General features: G+C 46.6%; 1 protein-coding gene across 1 annotated transcript; it reads right to left on the reverse strand.

Moving 5' to 3' along the window:
• Positions 1 to 3,012: 3,012 nt before the first annotated feature.
• On the reverse strand, positions 3,013 to 17,100 carry LOC129135420 (nuclear pore complex-interacting protein family member B15-like). Its single transcript, XM_054669114.2, has 7 exons — positions 17,004 to 17,100; positions 13,373 to 13,555; positions 9,614 to 9,713; positions 9,306 to 9,450; positions 5,164 to 5,224; positions 5,019 to 5,054; positions 3,013 to 3,668 (listed from the first exon to the last, which is right to left on the reverse strand). Exons 1-7 carry the CDS (start codon positions 17,073 to 17,075, stop codon positions 3,078 to 3,080), a joined length of 1,188 nt encoding a protein of 395 aa, XP_054525089.1. The 5' UTR covers positions 17,076 to 17,100; the 3' UTR covers positions 3,013 to 3,077.
• Positions 17,101 to 18,380: the final 1,280 nt, after the last annotated feature.

Raw genomic sequence — 18,380 nt, forward strand, 5'->3', positions numbered from 1 at the left:
TGTTTGTTCCTTTTTCTTATTTTTGAGACAGGGTCTTGCTCTGTCATCCCAGCTGGCGTGCAGTGGTGCGATGTCAGCTCACTGCAAACTCTGCCTCCAAGATGCAAATGATTCTCGTGCCTCAGCCTCCCAAGTAGCTGGAATTACAGGTGTGCACTACCACGCCCAGCTGTTTTTTGTAGAGATGGGGTTAGTAGAGATTTGTTTTATAGAGACGGGGTTTCACCATGGTCTCTACTAAACCCTGTCTCTACTAAAAATACAAAAATTACCCAGGCGTGGTGGCACATGCCTGTAGTCCCAGCTACTCAAGAGGCTGAGGCAGGAGAATCACTTGAACCTGGGAGGTGGAGGTTGCAGTGACCCAAAATCATGCACTCTAGCCTGGGGTCTCGCTTTTGCCCAGGTTAGAGTGCAGTGGCACAATCATAGTGGCTCACTGCAGCCTCAAACTCCTGGGCTGAAGGGAATCCTCCCACCTCAGCCTCCCAAGTAGCTAGGACTATAGGCATGTGCCATCCTGGCGAGTTAATTTTTTGTGTGTTTTTATTGTCTCGAGACAGAGTCTTGCTCTGTTGCTCAGGCTGGACTGCAATGGCATGATCTTGGCTCACCGCAACCTCCACCTCCTGGGTTCAAGCAATTCTCCTACCTCAGCCTCCCGAGTAGCTGGGATTACAGGTGCGTGCCACCATGCCTGGCTAATTTTGTATTTTTAGTAGAGACAGGGTTTCGCCGTGTTGATCAGGCTGCTCTCGAACTCCTGACCTCGTGATCCACCTGCCTCGGCCTCTCAAAGTGTTGGGATTACAGGCATGAGCCACTGAGCCTGGCCTGGTGAGCTAATTTTTAAATTTGTTATAGAGACAAGAGTCTCTCTTATGTTGCCCAGGCTGGTCTCGACCCCCTGGCCTCAAGTGATCCTCCCACCTCAGCCTCCCAAAGTGCTGGGATTACAGATGGGTGTCACCGCACCTGGCCTCTGAGGAGGATTTCATTATAAACCTGCCCTGAAGGGAGGGAATCCAATTTTACGAGAGGGTGTAGCCTGGTGAGGCCTGGATGACCTCCGGAGGCAGGGGCTTGTGCCTGGGCTGAGGCCTAAGGGACAATGGGCAGACATGAAGTTGCCCCAGGCAGAGGGTACAGTGTGGGCAAAGTCAGGAAGTGGCAGGGCTTGGATCACTCCAGGAAGAGAGAGGAGTCATGTGTCACAGAAGCTCGAGACCCAGAGAGTGAGGCAGGCAGGCAGGCAGGCAGGGACCAAGCTTGGGCACAGCCAGGAAGGCAGGACAGGGCATGGTGGGGCCAATGGAATCATTACCCAAGTCGGGGATTTTCAGGGAAACAGCTTAGATAAGGCCAGGCATACAGTAGCTCCCACCTGTAATCCCAGCATTTGGGGAGGCTGAGGTAGGAGGACTGCTTGAGCCTGGGAGTTCGAGACCAGCCTAGGCAACATAGTGAGACCCCCATATCCACAAAAAATTTAAAAAAGGAGTTTGTGTTCCTGTAGTAGCATACTTGGGAGGTTGAGGTGGCAGTATCACTTGAGCCCGGGAGTTCAAGGCTAAAGTGAGCTGATTGAGCCATTGCACTCCAGCCTGAGCGACAGAGAGATACGCTGTCTCAAAGGAAATACAAATTAAAAAACCAGCCGGGCATGCTGGCGTGTGCCTGTCGTCTCAGCTACTTGGGACACTGAAGTAGGAGGATCGCTTGAGCCCAGGAGTTCAAGGCTGCCGTGAACTATGATTGTGCCTCTGCAGTCCAGCCTGGGCGACAGAGAAAGACCCTGTCTCTTAAAAAAAAACAAAAAAAACTTAGATAAGAGGATGCTGTGCCTCCCTGGGGGTCTTCAGTCACCCATGGTCCTGGCAAGAGAGGAGGGCCAGGAGAGAGCTTCACCCACCTGCTGTCCTGCCCATGTGACATCCGCAGGTGCTGCCATGGCCACGACTGTTGTTACACTCGAGCTGAGGAGGCCGGCTGCAGCCCCAAGACAGAGCGCTACTCCTGGCAGTGCGTCAATCAGAGCGTCCTGTGCGGTGAGTCCCCAGCACCACTATGCCATCCGCCCCGAGTATCCCCTGGGCATCCTGGCATAGCCAGATGACTTCCGTGCCCCTGTTGCAATAACCACTGCTTCCAACTCTCTATAGAACACCCCTTGGGTATATCTAATGTAAGTGATATTTATTTTATTTATTTTTTGAGTCAGAGTCTCGCTCTGTCACCCAGGCTAGAGTGTGCTGATGTGATCTTGGCTCACTACAACCTCTGCCTCCTGGGTTCAAGCGATTCTCATGCCTCAGCCTCCCAAGTGGCTGGGACTACAGGCATGCACCATCACGCCCAGCTAATTTTTGTATGTTTTTCAGTAGAGGTGGGGTTTCACCAAGTTGGCCGGGCTGGTCTCAAACTCCCCACCTCAAGTGCTCTGCCCGCCTTGGCCTCCCAAAGTGCTGGGATTACAGGCATGAGTCGTGGTGTCTGGCCCTAATGTGAGTGATCTTTAACAATGAGGACTTGAAAAAGAAAACCCTGAAGAAACCTACTTCTTTGATGTCTGGACGACAAGGAAGAAGATAGAAATGGCATCAGATAATAAACAGTGTAAATGTTTATCAGAAAGGGGCTGGTGGTCGGGACCAGTAGGAGGATCGCTTGAGTCCAGGAGTGCATCTCCACAAAAATGTTGAAGGATTTTTTAACATTGGCCAGGCGTGGTGGCACACATCTGTGATCCCAGCTACTTGGGAGGCTGAGGCAGGAGGATTGCTTGAAGCCCAGGAGGTTGAGGCTGCAGTGAGCTGTGATCGAGCCACTGCACTCCTGCCTGGGTGACAGAGCAAAACCCAGTCTCAAAATAATAATAATAATAATAATATTTTACATAACCAAACACTTCTAAAGATTAAAAAAAAAACCCTACAATTAATTAAAAACCTCAGGTCCCTCAGGCAATCATACCAGATATTGAAACAAAGCAATAACATAAGGACTGCAGTATTTATTTTATTTTTATATTATTTATTTATTCTTTGTTAGTTTGTTTTTGGAGTGTGGGTTTTGTTTTATTTTTTGATTTTTTTCTTTTTTTCGACCCACGGATTTATTCTTATTGCCCAGGCTTGAGTGCAATGGCGTGTTCTCAGCTTACTCAACCTCCGCCTCTTGGGGTTCAGTGATTGTTCCACCTCATCCACCCTCCACCTCTTGGGTTTGGGTGGTTTTTCCGCCTCGGCCTCCTGAGTAGCTAAGGGAGGAGTCTTGAGATTATCATCCACTGAGGCTGGAAGAGGAGAGGGTGGAAGAGGGATAAGGAGACACTCGTTCAGATTATCATCCACTGAGGGTGGAAGAGGAGAGGGTGGAAGAGGGATAAGGAGACACTCGTTCAGATTATCATCCACTGAGGGTGGAAGAGGAGAGGGTGGAAGTGGAGCAAGAGGACACTCCTTGATATTATCATCCACTGAGGGTGGAAGGGGACGATGGAGACATTCGGGAGGTGTCTTGAGGCTCAGGGAGTTATCCGTTATAGAACGTTGTTGAGTTGGAGGAGGTGGCTGGCGGCCCATCCTGTTTTTTAAAGTTTCAGCTGTGAGGTAGGGCCAGTGGGGCAATCCTGAAGAATGACGATGCTCCGCTGCCGCCATTCTGACCTGTAGGGCCGAAGAAGGGAATGTTTTCACACATATTCATTTGATGGACAAAATTACCGCCACCAACAGGGTCTGCACCTTCTGTTGCTGGTGATAGATTTTTGCACCTTTCCATCCTCCAGGTTTCAAAATAGCAGTATCAGTGTCATAATATCACCCTTCCACTGAGTACTGCCAACAGCTGGGGAGTAAAGAAAAGTCATTGGGACACACTGTTGTCTCCACATGCCACTGTGTCTGTCTGCAAACGTAGGCAGGCTGGGGTCCTGCCCCAGGGAAGACAGAGTCATAACAGAGTAATAAAGAAGCATGTTTGAGACACAGGAGTGTCTATGTCCATCCTCATTCCTCCCTCACAGCCATCACCAGAGCATGTTTCTTGCACCAGGTCAACAGACAGTAAGAGAGGCATGAAAAGCCCATTGTCCACACATGTTGCAGCTTCCTTTTGGAGAATGTTTTCCAGGCCTTTTATGTTCTGTCTCTGATTCTCAGAACTCTGCAAGGTCAGTGTGACCACCCTGCTCCAAATCTAAGAAAACAGAGGTTTCCAGAGGAACGAGAAATTGTGCCCAGGGTCACACAGCTTGCAAGAGGCAGAGTGGAAGTTGATTCCAGCTCTGCCTGCAGGACCCTCTCACTTCCCCTCTGTTTCCCTTCTTGACAAAGGATCTTCTTCACTCTGGAGGTGCCACCCATGAGAACAAAGAGCTCTGGAGAGATGTGGATTCCTGAAGAGCTGCAGGGGAACTGGGAGAGGGTTTTCTGACAGAACAATCTTACCTCAAGAAGTCAGTTAGGCATGGCTGTAATATTTCTTTTCACTCCCAGGTAATACCAAATTGTAAGTGCACTAGGACATAAAGAATACTTTTGTCCATGGAAAAATGAGGTGGGAATTCTAAACAAAGCAAGTTTTAAAACTGTGTTTCACTTCAAGTGTACAAGTCCCGTCACGTGTAATCATAGGACTCGGCAGCTTTTGAAGGTACAGAGGCCGCACAAGAACCAGCTTAGCTGAGCATCATTTAAGGCCTTCATTTGGAATTGTCCCTGTGGGTAATAAGTTACATTCACTCTTCACTAATTAACAGTCAGGGCCCATTTGCTATTACAAATATGGAACCTCTGACACTTTGAATATTAGATCAGGGGCCCCACTGGGTGGGGATGAAGGTGTTTTTGCACAACATGGTTACCAACAGGGATGGGACTGTGATGCTTGTAGGCAGCCTTTCTCTCTGCCATCTCCCTCTGCAGGGCTTGAGCACAGAGCTGTAGGGAGAAAAATGTATCCATGTCCTGACCTGGCAGACTATGTTCAAAAGCAAGGAAAACAAACAAACTTACCCAGTTGCAAAGAGGCTTTCTTGCAGAAGGGGGGATCTGAAAAAGCCAACACATGAGAAATTGAATGTTGAGAGAGTCTAAGAGCCGTGGCATCATCTGCATCAGCACTGAACTATCCTGCAACTGCGGGGAGGAAGCTCCTTACTTTGCATTTGTGGTAGTCCTCTGCCCGCCGCCACAACTCTTGCGCACGTTGAAACATTTTCCTATGGATTACAATCACTTTCATCAGATAAAGCACCACTTTCAGGATGATTTTAAATAATCTGCCATATTTCTGTTATCCTCACAACTGTACCCTTACACAATCTATCTCTACCTAGAAAATGTATTTCAGATGGCTATAAGAGTACAGTCTGAGCCGGTCGCGGTGGCTGACGCCTGTAGTCCCAGCACTCTGGGAGGGCGAGGCGGATGGATCACGAGGTCAGGAGATTGAGACCATCCTGGCTAATACGGTGAAACCCCATCTCTACTAAAAATACCAAAGATTAGCCGGGCGTGGTGGCAGGCACCTGTAATCCCAGCTACTCGGGAGGCTGAGGCAGGGGAATCACTTGAACCTGGGAGGCGGAGGTTGCAGTGAGCCAAGATCACGTCATTGCACTCCAGCCTGGGTGACACAGCCAGACTCCATCTCAGAAAAACAAAAACAAAAAAACTGTACGGTCTGATCCAAACTGTTGCTATATTGATTCCTCCTCTTGCTTACTGCCTGCTGACTTCTGAGATGATAGTTTCCTTCCCCATTCTCAGTATATCCCTAATTCATCCTTCATTGAGCATCTTTTATCATAAAGCTGTATTCTCTTTGTATTAATATCCTTACCGTGTTTCACAGGGCAGAAACAGCTGGGCTTATAAACAGGCATAGTCCTTTTGAAGGATGTGGTTGATCCTACAACAACACACTTTCCTAAGGATGACAACAACTCACCCCACCCCTAGAATGGCTGGTATGAACCGAGTTTCCACACAGTCTAGCTGGCAATGGGGTCAGGAGACGTTTTGCTACTTCACATCTTTTGGTCACTGGTAAATATTAAGGTACTTTGTTTTCTGTTTTGTGAACTCTCTCTCTCTCTCACGATATGTCTTCTGACCATTTGTTTCTATTTCTGCATTTACTGGGTCTAAACACTGTACAAAGGTTAAAAACAACACTCCAATGGGCGTTTCCCAAGAGGGTGGGGTTCAGTTTCTGAACTCACTTGTAGGTGTGTATTTCTTTCATATCCAATTTCCCATTTTCCTCTGCCTCTGATACCTGCCTCTCCTTTTCTGCGTGCTCACATTCTTTCATGCTTAGTTTCCTCAGATTAGAAGGGAGAGAAATGCACACACATGATCCACCAGCCCGTGTGGGATCCCCTCTGCCCTTCTGGCATCTGAAGGCTGTGATTCAAAGATCCCCCCTGCAACCTTCCCAGAAATGAACCAACTGATTCTCACAACCAAAGGGAGAATTGACACCTCCCATTGAGGGACAAAAAAAAGTCACACTCTGGCCTGCTGGCAAGTCACCTGTCATTTCCAGCTCATCTTCATAGTTCCATAGTTAGTCCTATTCTTTAGTAAATATAAAGACTATTAAAAGCTTCTATGAGGTGCACTATGTGTGTCTCTGGGGTCAGTCTTGTGCTTGACACAGCGAAAGCTCATTTTAGTTCAGTGTGAAAAACCAGACCTCACCAATTCATCACAACTAACTCCATCGGAAGCAGAGGATTGCTCCTCATCTGACTCCTCCTGTGTGAGACCTGATTCTCAGTCAGAGGCTGATGCCGGAACTGAGACCATCAGCCATAGAGAGATCCTTCCAGAATATGGTGTCATTAACCCCGCAGTTCACTACTGCACTTTGCCATGATTCAGGACTGGAACTCTTGTCATCGACTTTAAAGATCCTGGTTGAGAGAAAAGGCAATCTGAATGCTGGGCGCATCTATTGAATTAGAAATGGTCGGAATGGCTCCTAAGTCAGGGTGTTATGTCCTGAAAATAGGTGACAATGGCAAACCATCCACCCTGGTGTTGACTGACTTTAACAAGGTTCAGTTCACAGAGATTGAGGGCAGAAAAAGGAAATGGCCTAAAAAGGGTAAGTTTGCTGTGTTGCCCTCACACCACTTGATTCATGGTCCTGATCCTAAGGATCTCACCTGATACTTGGTTTTATAGGAAGGATGTGTAAAATTCCCAGAACGCTAGGAAACAGGGACAAAAACACTTCAAAGAGAAAGTTAATGAACTTGTTTCTGACCACAGGGCATCCTTCAGCACATGCTGTCTGGAGTGGCCTCCAACAAGGAGTGTGTGGTGAGGTGCTGAGAATGCAATGGGAGCAGGGTCCTGTCCCCACGCTAAAGAAGCTCACAGTTTAATGCAAATGAGAAGCCAGTGAGGACATCACTACTCCTGCTGTGCACTTGGGAACTAGAAACACAAAACCTGACTCTGGAGGGAAGCTAAGGAAGCATTCTACTCTTGAGTTGACATAAGTGCATCTGAAGCTTCTGATCTCCGATGAGAACAATGGGGGACACCAAACAGAATATAAAACTCGTGATTGAATACATCAAATTGCTAACATGGCAGTAAACAGACATGAGGTGAAGATGGAGAAGAAGGAAACCCAGGACGAAAGTCAGCCTCGCATTTGGAACCCATTTCCCTGAGTTTCATTGCTGAATTCCAGAAGGAACTACTGAGATGCAAAGAAGCACAGCAGCTTTTGCACACATGCATGGGATTAGATGGAAAACAAGTGGATTGAGGGTCTGCCAATGAAAGCGACCCATACTGAAGTCCACTGGCTCTGGTTGAGACCCAGAAGAGTCATGCATCAGAATAAAGGTGGACAGAAAATACCCTGGCCTTTGTAGGGACTGAGCCTGCACCGATGACCTCAATTGCCGCCTGTATGGAGGACCCCTGACCATCCCCCAGAAGTAGACTCCCATCTCTTCTGCAGCAAGATAACATGCTACTAGGCCTCAATTCATTGCTAAATATTTTTTAACAACTATCTCACATTTAACAAAAAAAGATCAGTCATATGGCAGCAAAATACAATGTAATATGACCAAAACATGAAAGACTGTGAAAATGAATCTGGAGGTGACCCAAGCATTGAATTCAACAATCCAGGCTGGGTGCGGTGGCTCACACTGGGAGGCTGAGGTAGGCAGATCACCTGAGGTCAGGAGTTCAAGACTAGCCTGGCCAACATGGTGAACCCCTGTCTCTACTAAAAATACAAAAATCGGGCCGGGCACGGTGGCTCACGCCTGTAATCCCAGCACATTGGGAGGCCGAGGTGTGCGGATCATGATATCAGGAGTTCTAGACCAGCTTGGCCAATATGGTGAAACCCCGCCTCTACTAAAAATACAAAAATTATCCGGGCATGGTGGCATATGCCTGTAGTCCCAGCTACTCAAGAGGCTGAGGGATAAGCATCGCTTGAACCTGGGAGGTGGAGGTTGCAGTGAGCCAAGATCATGCCACTGCACTCTAGCCTGGGTGACAGAGTGAGACTCTGTCTCAAAAAAAAAAAAAAAAAAAAAAAAAAAAAATTGGCCAAATGTGCTGGCACACACCTGTAATCCAAGCTACTCAGGAAGCTGAGGCAGAATTGCTTCAAACTGGGAGCAGAGGTTGCAGTGAGCCAAGATTGCACCATAGCACTCCAGCCTGGGCGACAGAGCGAGACTCTATCTCAAAATTAAAAAAAAAAAAAAAAGGCTGGCTGTGGTGGCTCACGCCTCTAATCCCAGCACTTTGGGAGGCTGAGGCAGGTGGATTACCTGAGGTCAGAAGTTCGAGACCAGCCTGGACAACATGGTGAAACCCCATCTCTAGTAAAAATACAAAAATTAGCTGGGCGTGGTGGTGGGCACCGGTAATCCCAGCTACTTGGGAGGCTGAGGCAGGAGAATTGCTTGAACCCAAAAGGCAGTGAGCCGAGATTTTGCCATTGCACTACAGCCTGGGCAACAACAGCAAAGCTCCATCTCAGGAAAAAAAAAAAAAAAAAAAGACAGAGAAAGGAAAACCAATGCCAGTACTAGCAACTCCTCTTCCCCCGAAAAAATGACAAACAAGAATGTAGGAAGGGAAAGGAATTATACAGCTTAAACTAATGAAGCAGAAAGGACAAACTCAATTTTGAACCCACTGAATGTGCCACAAATATTGTAGAAAATATTCTCAAGGACTTTACAGTTGTCTACTTTGATTGGCACATGGTTCATACAACAGTATTTGTGTCAAGGCACATCTTACTGTTTTCTGGCGGTCTTCCTCTTTCCATTGATTTTGTCATGATGGTTGATTTTCGTTGTCACCTTCCTCTTATGGATTTTAGCTCTAAATTTTCTTTCCACATTTCTCCATGGAGTAATGACGTCTTTCAGGCCAATTTTATTTCCTGGAAAGGAAGAAACTCTTTTCTTTGTGTGCATACAAATGGACCTCAGCCCTTGGTGAGAGTGAGGAGAAGAGAAGGTGAGAAACCTGAGGGCAAGAAGCTGTTCTTTCCCTTTCCAGGGCAAACTCATTTCCACACTATGGGGACTCCAACAGAGCCATACCTTCCTGTCTACGTCGGTTGGACCTCCAGGCTCTCTGCTGTACATCCGTGGATCCATCATGTCCATTTCGAGAACAGAAGATAGTCTTCAGGAAAGACACCTAGGAAATAATAATATAAGAATGACGGCTGGGCACGGTGGCTCATGCGTATAATCCTAGTACTTTGGGAGGCCAAGGCAGGTGGATCACGGGGTCAGGAGTTCAAGACCAGCCTGGCCAAGATGGTGAAACCCCGTCTCTACTAAAAATACAAAAATTAGCTGGGCATGGCAGCGGGCGCCCGTAATCCGAGCTACTCGGGAGGCTGAGGCAGAGAACCGTTTGAAGCTGGGAGGCGGAGGTTGCAGTGAGCCGAGATCACACCACTGCACTCCAGCCTGAGCGACAGAATGAGACTCTGTCACACACACACACACACACACACACACACACACACACACACACAAGAATGACATGAGGCTGGCACGGTGGCTCACTCCTGTAATCCCAGCACTTTGGGAGGCCGAGGCAGGCGGATCACCTGAGGTCGGGAGTTTGAGACCAGCCTCACCAACATGGAGAAATGCTGTCTCTGCTAAAAATACAAAATTAGCCAGGCATGGTGTTGCATGCCTGTAATCCCAGCTATTCGGGAGGCTGAGGCAGGAGAATCACTTGAACCCAGCAGGAAAAGGTTGTGGTGAGCTGAGATTGTGCCATTGCACTCCAACCTGGGCAACAAAATTGAAACTCTGTCTCAAAAAAAAAAAAAAAAAAAAAAATAGGCCAGGTGCGGTAGCTCACGCCTGTAATCCCAGCACTTTGGGAGGCTGAGGCGGGTGAATCACAAGGTCAAGAGATGGAGACCATCCCGGGCAACATGGTGAAACCCCATCTCTACTAAAAATACAAAAATTAGCTGAGCATGGTGATGCACGCCTGTAGTCCCAGCTACTCGGGAGGCTGAGGCAGGAGAACTGCTTGAACCCAGGAGGCAGAGGTTGCAGTGAGCCAAGATCCCACCACTGCACTCCAGCCTGGTGACAGAGTGAGACTCCGTCTCAAAAAAAAAAAAAAAAAAAAAAAAAAAAAAAAAAAAAAAAATGACATGAATATACTTCACACAACTGGACTGTACACTTCAACATGGTTAGATGGTTATTATCATCTTATAAGTATTTTACCACAGGTTAACATGTTTCACAACTTGAAAAGGAAGTAATTACCTTCAGCTCTCTGAGTTCTAGAATTTGTAACATTTCACCCCCTGCTCCTTCCTGATCTGCACTGGAGCATCTTCCTTCTGTCCCTGCTCTACTCAGAGTTCACTTTCTTTCCCTCACATCAGCTTCATTGAGGCTGGTTTGAACTTAACGCAAAACGTTCTCACTAATGACTGAATTCCCACCAAGATTTCCATATTATCACAGTATGCTTTTAATCTTCTAAGATATTAAATATTTGTTCTCATCATAGTGAAAATGCAATGCAAATCCCATCTCAGATGTGGGTCAGATACCTATGAATCTCCTGAGGTAGTCATTGAAATGACTTTTTTCTTGAGATGGAGTGTCACTCTCAACCATGCTGAAGTGCAGTGGCGCTACCTTGGCTCACGGCAACCTCCACCTCCCAGATTCAAGCGATTCTTGTGCCTCGGCCTCCCAAGTAGCTGGGATTACAGGTGCCTGCTACCATGCCTGGCTAATTTTTGTCTTTTCAGTAGAGATGGGGTTTCACCATGTTGGCCCATCTGGTCTTGAACTCCTGACCTCAAGTGATCCACCTGCCTCAGCCTCCCAAAGTGCTGGGATTACAGGCATGAGCCACCACACCTGGCCTGAAATAGTATCTTTCAAATTCTTTGTAGAATTTGTTTTTTCCTGATTTCTGCACATAGGATAAAAAAAAAAAATCATGTACTAGGATTTTGAGAGAAGCAATGGGTAATCTAAAAAGATGAAAAGAGCAACCACGTCAATCCCACAACTACTGCTACATTTCATAGGAAAGGTAGCTGGCCCAGTTTGGAGCTAGGAGAAATGTTAAACACATGAAGAAATGACAAGCAAAGAAATGCCATCACGCATGAATGCTTCATGGCACCCATGATGTCCCTGCTTAGGAGGTAATGGCATAGATGACTAGATGACAAGGACAAAGATGAGAGGTGCGAAGTTGTCCAAGTCCAACAGCTCAACTGAACTTTCCTAAATGGAATTGTTAAAAAGTGGTAAATTTAACAACTTCCCCTGGCTCACGTGGTGGCTCACGCTTGTAATCCCAGCACTTTGGGAGGCTGAGGCGGGTGGATCATTTGAGGTTGGGTTTTGAGACTAGCCTGGCCAACATGGTAAAACCCCGACTCTACTAAAAATACAAAAATTAGCTGGGCATGGTGGTGGGCACCTGTAATCCCAGCTACTTGAGAGGCTGAGGCAGGGGAATCGCTTGAAGCCAGGAGGTGGAGGTTGCAGTGAGCCGAGATCACACCATTATACTCCAGCCTGGGCAACAGAGGGAGACTCATCTCGGGGGTGAGAAAAGAAAAAAAAAAAAAAAAAAAAAAAAGCTTCCTCCAATTTATACCGAAAATTCTCTGTTCAGGACTAAGTGGCATAGAGAATGTTAAATGTGCCTAGATATCTTCATAACTCATATTTTTTCTGTTTTCTACATATCTTGAAAGGCAGTGCCAAATGACGTGTAATTATCTAGGTGGTTAAACTGAAACATACTTCCTCTTCCCTTGAATATAAAAAAGCATTGTGGTATTAGTACTTTTATCTTGGATCATTGTTCAGAAGGAGGTTCAGCCCCCAGACGACCACATTTTTACTGTCATGAATGGCAAGACAAAATGTAGAGCTCAACTTACCCAAAGGAAAAAAGGCTCAAAAGACAAATTATGGCACAACTTAGCAGCCAAATTCTTACCAAGTACAGACTTTTGACATACTGATCTCTCTCCAGTTGCAAGTGGGAACATGCACTTTGAATGATGTCATTCAAAATTACCCTGCCCAGACACACTTTTCATTGATTCTCTTGGAGGGCAGTTCTAAGAGATTCTCTGGGGCTTTCTCTGCATCATGAGACGCAGTGCAGTTCTGCCCTTCACCTTCCGGCAGTTTGTCACCTCGTCCCTATGACCTCAGAGGAACTTTGTCTCAGGCCAATTGTTTGTTCCTTGGCCTCTTTCATTTCCCCTAAAAATCATTTGCTGCCCCTCTAAATGGCCTACATCTCCATCTATCTCCCTCTCCCCTCAGAAGAGGGTGCTCTTTAAGCATCAACCATCTGGCCCTTCTAGCAGTCTCATTTTTCAGCTGGTTCCCATGTTTATGCCTGTTCTATGTTTTTCTTCTCCTGTTAAGCTGTCTGTTGTCAGCTCATTTCTGCAGTGAATCTTCAGAGAGGAGATTGGAAGCTTTCCTTCCACCCATACGATAGAACTATAAAGCAGAAGAGTTTAGAAAGAATTTCCTATTTAAGTGACGAAACCTCATACTCCATTTGTGATAAATAGCACAAAGGTTAAAAAAACTTATTTTTGACCAAAAGCTCTGTTGACATTCTATTAAACAAACACTGACCTATTTAATTTTCATAATGTAAATGGCAGACATTTTCATAATTCTTATGCTAATAAATCATTTCCCTGATTGTTTGGGTAAAACCACATATTCATAATGAAGTCCAGAAATGTGAATTGTTTTATATAATTTATTCTTATTTGTGATTATAAGTATACCTCTACAGAAAGTTAGTATACTCACACAAAGGTAATTTGTGCAGAAGAGAATGGTAAATGTGTAAGGTCTCAGAAACCCAATAATGATAATTATCAAATTATCCAATTTTTGTGGAGATGGGGTTTTGCCATGTTGGCCAGGGTGGTCTCGAACTCCTCCACAAAAGTCAGTCTCACGATGACGATAGACAGCCAGAGTATTGATAACCTGGAATAATAATAGTTGAAATAATGAAAAGGTCAATGACACCGACAATATTTCACTCAGAAAGAATCATCCTTAGAAACCGTCAACCTCCTCCAAAAGGTAACCACATCCCTCAGATATCACCGTGGGATTCCACTGCTACAAAAAAGAACAGAAGTTACAAGTCTCATGTTTTTCAGATGGCTGGTAGTGTTTTTAGGCATTGCAAATGTGGGGTGCTGTCTTTCTTGGTATAAAGCAGGGATATCCAATCTTTTGACTTCCCTGCCTATATTAAAAGAAGCAAAGCTGTCTTGAGCCACACATAACATACACTAACACTAACAATAGCTGATGATCTAAAAAAAAAACTCTTTTTTTTTTTTTTTTTTGGAGACAGAGTTCCGCTCCACTCAGTCGCCCAGGCTGGAGTGCAGTGGTGCAATCTCAGCTCACTGCAAGCGCCAGCTCCTGGGCTCAAGCCATTCTCCTCCCTCAGCCTCCCGAGTAGCTGAGATTACAGGTCTCTGCCACCATGCCCGACTAATTTTTGTATTTTTAGTAGAGGTGAGGTTTCATCATGTTGGCCAGTCTGGCCTTGAACTCCTGACAGGCGATCTGCCTGCCTCGGCCTCCCAAAGTGCTGGGATTACAGGTGTGAGCCACCGTGCCCAGCCATTTGTTTTTGTTTTTGTTTGGTGTTTTGTTTTTGAGATGGGGTCTCACTCTGTCACCCACGCTGGAGTGCAGTGGCATGCTCTCGGCTCACTGCAACCTCTGCCTCTCAGGTTCAAGTGATTCTCCTGCCTCAGCCTCCTGAGTAGCTGGGAGTACAGGTGCCTGACAATGCACTCAGCAAATTTTTGTATTTTTTGTGGAGATGGGGTTTTGCCATGTTGGCCAGGGTGGTCTCGAACTCCTGACCTCAGGTAATCTGCCCGCCTCAGCCTCCCAAAGTGCTGGGATTACAGGCATGAGCCACTGTACCTGGCCAAAATCTCCTAAAGTTTTAAGAAAGTTTACAAATTTGTGTTGAACTGCATTCAAAACTGTCCTGGGCCACATGCAGCCCGTCACTCATGGCTAAGACAAGCTAAGTATAAAGTAATTATCTTTTCTTTTTGTTTGGAGACAAAGTCTTGCTCTGTCACCCAGGCTAGATTGCAGTGGCATGATCTCAGCTCACTGCAACCTCCGCCTCCCGGGTTCAAGCGATTCTCCTGCCTCAGCTACTGAGTAACTGGGATTACAGGCGCCTGCCACCGCACTCGGCTAATTTTTGTATTTTTAGTACAAACAGGGTTTCACCATCTTGGCCAGGCTGGTCTCCAACTCCTGACCTCATGATCCACCTGCCTCGGCCTCCCAAAGTGCTGGGAATACAGGTGTGAGCCACTGCACCTGGCCAGTAGTTATCTTTTCTTTAAAGTTATTTACTTGTTTTTTAAATTGATGTATAACATTGGATGCATTTATTATATATCACATGGTAAAAGAATCCCTCTAAATAATACTTCTCTCTTGGATTATATGAATCTTTGTCATTTAAAGCTCAGCATGAGTTAAAAAAAAAATACAATGAAGAGATTACTTCATTCACAAATAAGGATCAAATTTTAGTGCTTAAAAATTAACAAGGTGGGCCGGGCGTGGTGGCTCACGCCTGCAATCCCAGCACTTTGGGAAGCCGAGGTGGGTGGACCACGAGATCAGGAGATTGAGACCATCCTAGCTAACACGGTGAAACCCATCTCTACTAAAATTACAAAAAATTAGCAGGGCATGGTGGCACGCGCCTATAGTTCCAGCTACTTGGGAGGCTGAGGCAGAAGAATCACTTGAACCCGGGAGGCAGAGGTTGCAGTGAGCCGAGATCGCACCACTGCACTTCAGCCTGGGTGACAGAGCGAGACTCTGTCTCAAAAAAAAATTACCAAGGCGGAGATCATGAAAATGGCATGAATAGTGTGGGATTTCTCTAAGATTGTTGATATTAATTCCATTAGACTCTTAAGTGAGTGAAGATGAAGACTTCCCCTGAGTAAGTTCAGACAGCTTGTGATAACATTTCTACATCGATTCCTCAGGATTTAACTATATATTCTTGAAAACATCTCAATTTTAAATGTTTCTTTCAAGATGGTGAATTAAACAGAGATAGCCCTTCATCAGGTTGAACTCAGCATATGCTGTGTCTGAAATGGAAATGATGGAGTTAGAGAACCATACAACAATGGTAATGATTTCAGAAACATGGTGTTGAGCAGAACAAAGCAGACACAAAAGAGTACCTATGGCATGGCATGCATCTGTATACGCGAAATTCCAGAATAAGCAAGCTAACCTATGATAAGAAAGACACTGGCTGGGAAGAGTGAGAGTTCACTTTCTGGGGTGACATAATAGTGTAGATCTTGGCTGGGCACGGTGGTTCACGCCTGTAATCCCAACGCTTTGGGAGGCCGAGGCGGGCGGATCACCTGAGGTCGGGAGTTCAAAACCAGCCTGACCAACATGGAGAAACCCTATCTCTACTAAAAATACAAAATTAGCTGGGAGTGGTGGCACATGTCTGTAATCCCAGCCACTCGGGAGGCTGAGGCAGGAGAATCGCTCGAACCTGGGAAGCAGAGGTTGCGGTGAGCTGATATTGCCCCATTGCACTCCAGCCTGGGCAACAAGGGAGGAACTGTCTCAAAAAAATAAATGAATAAATAAAATAATGTAGATCTTGAAAGGGGGTTGGTTTATGCTGGTGTATGTACCTTCCAAAGTTAGTAAACTTACACTTAAGGTTATATATTTTGGCCAGGCGCGGTGGCTCACGCCTGTAATCCCAGCACTGGGAGGCCGAGGCAGGCAGATCACGAGGTCAAGAGATGGAGACCATCCTGGCGAACATGGTGAAACCCCATCTCTACTAAAAATACAAAAATTAGCCAGGCATTGTAATCTGAGCTACTCAGGAGGCTGAGGCAGGACAATTGCTTGAACCCAGGAAGCGGAGGTTGCAGTGAGCCGAGATCTTGCCACTGCACTCCAGCCTGGGCGACAGAGTGAGACTCTGTCTAAAAAAAAAAAAAAAGTCATCAAACCAGATGACACAAATCAAATGACATTTCACTTTGTTTTGGTCCATTTTGTTTGTTAGAGACAAGAGTGCAGCGGGGCCATCTCGGCTCACTGCAACGTCCAGCTCCTGGGCCCAAGCGATCCTCCCACCTCAGCCTCTCCAGTAACAGGGATAACAGGTACGCACCACCAGGCCCAACTAATCTTTTTTGGAATTTTTTGTAGAGATGGGGTTTCGCTATGATGCCCTGGCTACTCTTCAACTCCTGGACTCGAGTGATCTGCCCACCTCGGCCCCCTAAAGTGCTGGGATTACAGGCCTGAGCTGTGTAATTTCATGCCGCGTGACACAGCCCAGTAAAAAGGAAGAAACCCCGCGGGTCCAGCGTCTACTCACAGGGGTGGGATGATGGCTGATAAATCCCAGCAGGAGCCAAAAGAGGAGCCACCACCGCAGCCGCAGCCGCATGTCCTGGTCCTTTCAGGGCGCCCTGAGGCAGCCAGGACAGAGGTGGAGGTGGCTTAGGGCAGGGGGGAGGGAAGGGGACGGGGACCGGGGCGGATCTGAGTTGGGGAGGGGGAGGGGAGGGGGAGGGGAAGGGGAGGGGAAGGGGGGAAGTAAGGGAAGGGAAAGGAGGAGAAGGGGGCTGTTGGGCACCTGGAGGAGGTGGAGGAGGAGGACGAGGAGAAGAAGAAAGGGGTCTGGGAAAGGATCCGGTTCAAATTAAGTTCTCAAGCGCTGGTGGAATGATTAGCTACAGGTCACGGAGAAGATCAGGGAAGCAACAGGACACGCGGGGCAAGGGAGCGTGAGGCTTAGGAGCAATTAGAGGGAGACAAAAAGGTTCTGCTATCCACCAAACCTTCTTCGGTCTGGGCCCTCCCTTGGCAACCCTGGGGCTTTATACTCCCTCTCCACCAATCCCTGATGACCCCGGTGGTGCCTCACAATGGACAACGCCAAGTAGCGCCCGCATCATTCCAATGACCCCTCCCCCATCTCAGTCTCCCACACTCCTCGCAAGGACAGGTCCTCTCTGGAACCTTCACAAACCTGATTTCTGGTCCTCCCCAACCAGCTCCCTGACCCTGCTTCTGGGCGCTCCTTCCTTCCTGAGCTCCCAGGGTTCCTCAAGGTCACTTTTGGCGACAAAACATAAAAAACAAATGATGGCAGGATGGCAGGAAGAACCTCATACCCAAGCAGGGTGCCAGGTTTTACAGCCTCCGCTCAGCCATTCATATCCTAAGCAACAAAACATCACCAGGATGCGGAAGGTCCCGATAGTAAACCATCTCCATCACATCCATGTAGCCATCCGTCCATCAACCTGTATCTCAGGAACAAATGTAGATACATTCATTTTAAGCATGCATGGTACATTTACAAAAATTAACCTGACTTATTTTGTTCCAGCAAATCTCAATATATTTGAGAGCAATCAAATCACACAGCATGTTTCTGATCATATAACTGTGCTAGAAGTCAATGATTAAAAGCTAATTCAAAATTATTATTTGCTTGGAAATTCAAAGTGCCCTTAGAAGACATAAACATAAGAAAGAATCCAAAATGAAACAAGATTGCCTTTCAACTCAATGATAAGATCATAACATGGCAATAAAATGTCTCCCTCTGGCCTGGGAATTCCTCTTTGTGCCACAAGGTTGTGTGATCGCAAATCACCCCTAACCCACCTAGACATTTTAACATCCGAAACCGAGTGATGATGTCCTTATCTATATCATCTTACTGCCTGTGTGTGTGGACTTT

This window comes from Pan troglodytes, chromosome 18, assembly GCF_028858775.2.
Source record: "Pan troglodytes isolate AG18354 chromosome 18, NHGRI_mPanTro3-v2.0_pri, whole genome shotgun sequence".
Taxonomy (NCBI): Eukaryota; Metazoa; Chordata; class Mammalia; order Primates; family Hominidae; genus Pan; species Pan troglodytes.

Bases quoted from the DNA above. Each gene is read 5' to 3' on its own strand.
- LOC129135420 (XM_054669114.2), bottom strand. From the start codon at position 17,075: ATGCGGCTGCGGCTGCGGTGGTGGCTCCTCTTTTGGCTCCTGCTGGGA. The intron at 9,714-13,372 runs GTGAGTATACTA...ATTATTTCCTAG, and splicing joins TCTGCACAAATTACCTTTGT to GTGTCTTTCCTGAAGACTAT. The intron at 5,055-5,163 runs GTAAGGAGCTTC...TGGCTTTTTCAG, and splicing joins AGGACTACCACAAATGCAAA to ATCCCCCCTTCTGCAAGAAA.